Genomic DNA, 1,237 nt, shown 5'->3' with positions numbered 1-1,237 from the left:
GTTTTGGGGGCATTCATTGTGTGTTGGGTGCACTGGTTGGGTGTTGTGGTCACTGATTGGGTGTTGGAGTCACTGGTTGGGTGTTGGGGTCACTGGTTGGGTGTTGGGGTCATTCATTGGGTGTTGGGGTCAATGGTTGGGTGTCGGGGTCACTGGTTGGGTGTTGGGGTCATTGGTTGGGGGTTGGGGTCATTCATTGGGTGTTGGGGTCATTGGTTGGGTGTTGGGCTCATTCGTTGGGTGTTGGGGTCACTGATTGGGTGTTGGACTCATTGGGGTCTCCAGGTGGGTGGGGTGGGACCATCCTGGTGTGTCCCACCCCCCCCCAGGCTGCACTTCGGGGGGCTGGGCCAGCTCTCGGACGGGGTCCTGGGCCTCGACGACTTCATGAGGACCCGCGAGCGCCACCTGTGGCCGGGTTACGACTACGTGGGGTGGCCCCGGCCCCCCGGGCCCCGGCCCCACGTGGAGCTGGAGTTCGAGTTCCAGGAGCTCCGGGCCTTCCAGGCCATGCAGGTGCCCCATGGAATGCTGGGAGGTCATGGAATTGTGGGATGGATGGGATGGGTTGGCCACGGATGGACGGATGAGTGGCCACCACTTCAACCTCAACCTGGGCGCTGGGGTGTCCCTCTGGAGAGCCTTTGGATTGGTCACCTTGCCCCAGGGCATCATGGGATGTGTTGTCACCCCCTCCCTTCCCCCCCCAGGTCCACTGCAACAACCTCCACACGCGCGGGGTCGGAATTTTCCGGGCGGTCGAGTGTCGCTTCAAGAGGAGCTTGGCCACGGCCTGGGAGCCCACGGCGGCCACCCACAGCCTGGCCGGGGCCATCAAGGACCCCAGCGCCCGCTCGGTCACCGTCCCCTTGGGCGGGCGCCACGCCCGCTTCATCCAGTGCCGGTTCTTCTTCGGCGCCGAGTGGATGCTCTTCAGCGAGGTCTCCTTCGTCTCAGGTTGGGTGTTGGGGTCATTGGTTGAGTCTTGGGGTTATTCATTGGGTCGTGGGGTCATTGGTTGGGTGTTGGGGTCAACAGTTGGGTGTTGGGATCAGTGGTTGAGTGTTGGGGTCAATGGTTGGGTCGTGGGGTCACTGGTTGGGTGTTGGGGGCAACAGTTGGGTGATGGGGTCATTGGTTGGGTGATGGGGTCATTCATTGGGTCGTGGGGTCATTGGTTGGGTCTTGGGGTCACTGGTTGGGTGATGGGGGCCCCGGTTGGGGGTTGGGGGTATTC

At 62.5% G+C, this 1,237-nt stretch overlaps 1 protein-coding gene across 1 annotated transcript in view; it reads left to right on the top strand.

The window, feature by feature from the left end:
• LOC108449201 (epithelial discoidin domain-containing receptor 1-like) overlaps positions 1-1,237 on the top strand; it is a gene marked incomplete at its 3' end in the record, with an annotated part of 18,963 nt that overhangs the window by 8,637 nt on the left and 9,089 nt on the right. Inside the window, exons 5-6 of the mRNA XM_017744728.1 lie at positions 330-516; positions 711-1,177. Coding sequence (XP_017600217.1) covers positions 330-516; positions 711-1,177 — 654 coding nt within the window. The remainder of the gene's footprint in view (positions 1-329; positions 517-710; positions 1,178-1,237) is intronic.

Source organism: Corvus brachyrhynchos, unplaced genomic scaffold (genome assembly GCF_000691975.1).
Source record: "Corvus brachyrhynchos isolate BGI_N302 unplaced genomic scaffold, ASM69197v1 scaffold1219, whole genome shotgun sequence".
In the NCBI taxonomy this organism is placed as follows: domain Eukaryota; kingdom Metazoa; phylum Chordata; class Aves; order Passeriformes; family Corvidae; genus Corvus; species Corvus brachyrhynchos.
Note: the sequence above shows the minus strand (reverse complement) of the source record. Positions and strands in the feature narration are given on the sequence as shown.